The sequence below is a fragment of the Echinops telfairi genome, unplaced genomic scaffold, assembly GCF_000313985.2.
Source record: "Echinops telfairi isolate 266 unplaced genomic scaffold, ASM31398v2 ScPeMD7_655;HRSCAF=1070, whole genome shotgun sequence".
Taxonomy (NCBI): domain Eukaryota; kingdom Metazoa; phylum Chordata; class Mammalia; order Afrosoricida; family Tenrecidae; genus Echinops; species Echinops telfairi.
In genome coordinates, this window is record NW_022104553.1 from 16580544 (window position 1) to 16582389 (window position 1846).

The window sequence follows — 1846 nt, forward strand, 5'->3', positions numbered from 1 at the left end:
ACGGTTCCTCCGACACTCATGAGGCCATCGTGAGTCATTCTAATTCATTTGGCACCTCCACAGCGATGTGGGTTCTGTGCAAACCTCAATGTGCGACTTGAGCACACTTTCTACCGCAAGTAGCGCAGTCGGCCGAAGAACAGACATGTCTGCCTTGGAAGAAGTACAGCCCGCTCCTCAGCGGCAAGGGTGGCGAGACTTTGTCGCCCCTACTTTGGACACGTTATCGGGGAGACCAGACCCTGGAGAAGGGCATCGTGCTTGACGTAGAGGGGCAGCAAGAAAAAGCCAAACAAGAGGACGACCTCTAACAAGACGGCCGCAGCAATAGGCGCACGCAGAATCACCGTGGAGACGGTGCAGGCTCGGGTAGTGGATCGTTTTGTTGGACTTGAGCCACTACGACTTGGAACCCACCAAGGGCACCTAGCAGCAACCCGAGTGGACACCTGGGAGCGGAACATCTGGACGACACCACAGGACAGCTGAGAACAGACCAGTTGCTTTCTAACGTGGGTGTACCGACTTAGGAATCTTAAGGAAAAGCACACAGCTCTCTCCTGAATCCGACCCCGGAGTGAGAAATCAGAGACTTACAGGAGATCTTCCAGCTTGCTCAGTGGTTCCCTCAGAGCGTTGCTGAGCAACTGGATGTCACCCTGGCTCGTTTGTACGTTGCGGATGTCCGCGTACGTTAGATGCAGGTTATTGGGGAAAGCCTCAAAGAAAATCCAGTTCTTGCCCGAGAAGGAGACCGCGTGCACTCTGCAACGACAAAGTCAGGTTGGGATCAGTTTCGTCCAAAGCACCTACGAGAGTCACGCACTTGTCACATCCCCGTCCCTCTATCCTGTGATGAAGGCATGGTTTACCAGCCCACTGGGCTCAATGCCTCTCCCCCCGGGCGAGCCTGCCTCTCCAGGGAGGGTGCATGAGTATCAGAGAAAGGATGCGATTTCATACCCTTCTCTCTTTCTTTCATGTGGGCAACACTGCCTCTCCCCCAACCCACCCCTAGGAATGCCCTATAAAGAGGTAAGGCTTCACGGCGTGCACACCTCCCTCTCGTGGGCCACTGCAGAACAATGGCTCCAGAATGGGCAAGAGATGCCCTCCAGGAGACATCTGACGATGTCTGGAAGCCTTCTGACTGTCACAATGGTGGGGGTCTCCAAGGGCATCTGGTGTGGAGAGGCCAGGGATGCTGCTTCAGCCAAGAACGCTCAAGTAACGTGGAGACTGAGGAAGTCTGCTCTCGGTTGGAACGCTTCAGTGGGCATTGGACTTGCCTGAAAGCTCAGGCTAACTTGCTGTGTCTAGGGTACCCTCAGCCCGCATTGATCCCCAACTTACTCGAGATTTTGAACTTGACACTTGGGGTCTCTCAGCTGTTTACACAAAGCCACACAGGCTGACTCGTCGAAGGTGCTCTCCATGAGTTGAAGCGTTCTGAGATTTTTGTTGGTGGTGAGCACAGAGCAGATGCAAAGCCAGTGGACAAGATTGCAGCTCGCCCTGGGAGAAAGGAGAAAGGAGAAAGAGGAGGCTCTTCAAGGGTCAATAGTCAACCCAAGCCACGCGCGCGGGACATCACACCGGAAAAGCAAACCCACTGCACTCTCATCGGCGCCAGTTCCTGGCAACCCCGTGTGCCGGAAGCAGAGGAGAGCTATGCTCCATCGGGTCATGGTGTTTTCCTCGCTTAGAAAGCACCGGAAATGGAACACCAGCTCTTTCTGCTGCGGTGCTGCTGGGTGGGTGAGAGCTCCAATCTCTAGGCTTTTCGCCAGAGGCAAACCATCTGTGCCCGCCAAGGACTTACTCTCATCTCAGCAGAACCAGTCAG

General features: G+C 54.8%; 1 protein-coding gene across 1 annotated transcript in view; it reads right to left on the reverse strand.

The window, feature by feature from the left end:
* The window catches only part of LOC101657671 (NACHT, LRR and PYD domains-containing protein 4), a 29453-nt gene that overhangs the window by 14816 nt on the left and 12791 nt on the right, over nucleotides 1-1846 (reverse strand). Inside the window, 2 exon segments of the mRNA XM_030886228.2 lie at nucleotides 598-765; nucleotides 1354-1515. Coding sequence (XP_030742088.1) covers nucleotides 598-765; nucleotides 1354-1515 — 330 coding nt within the window.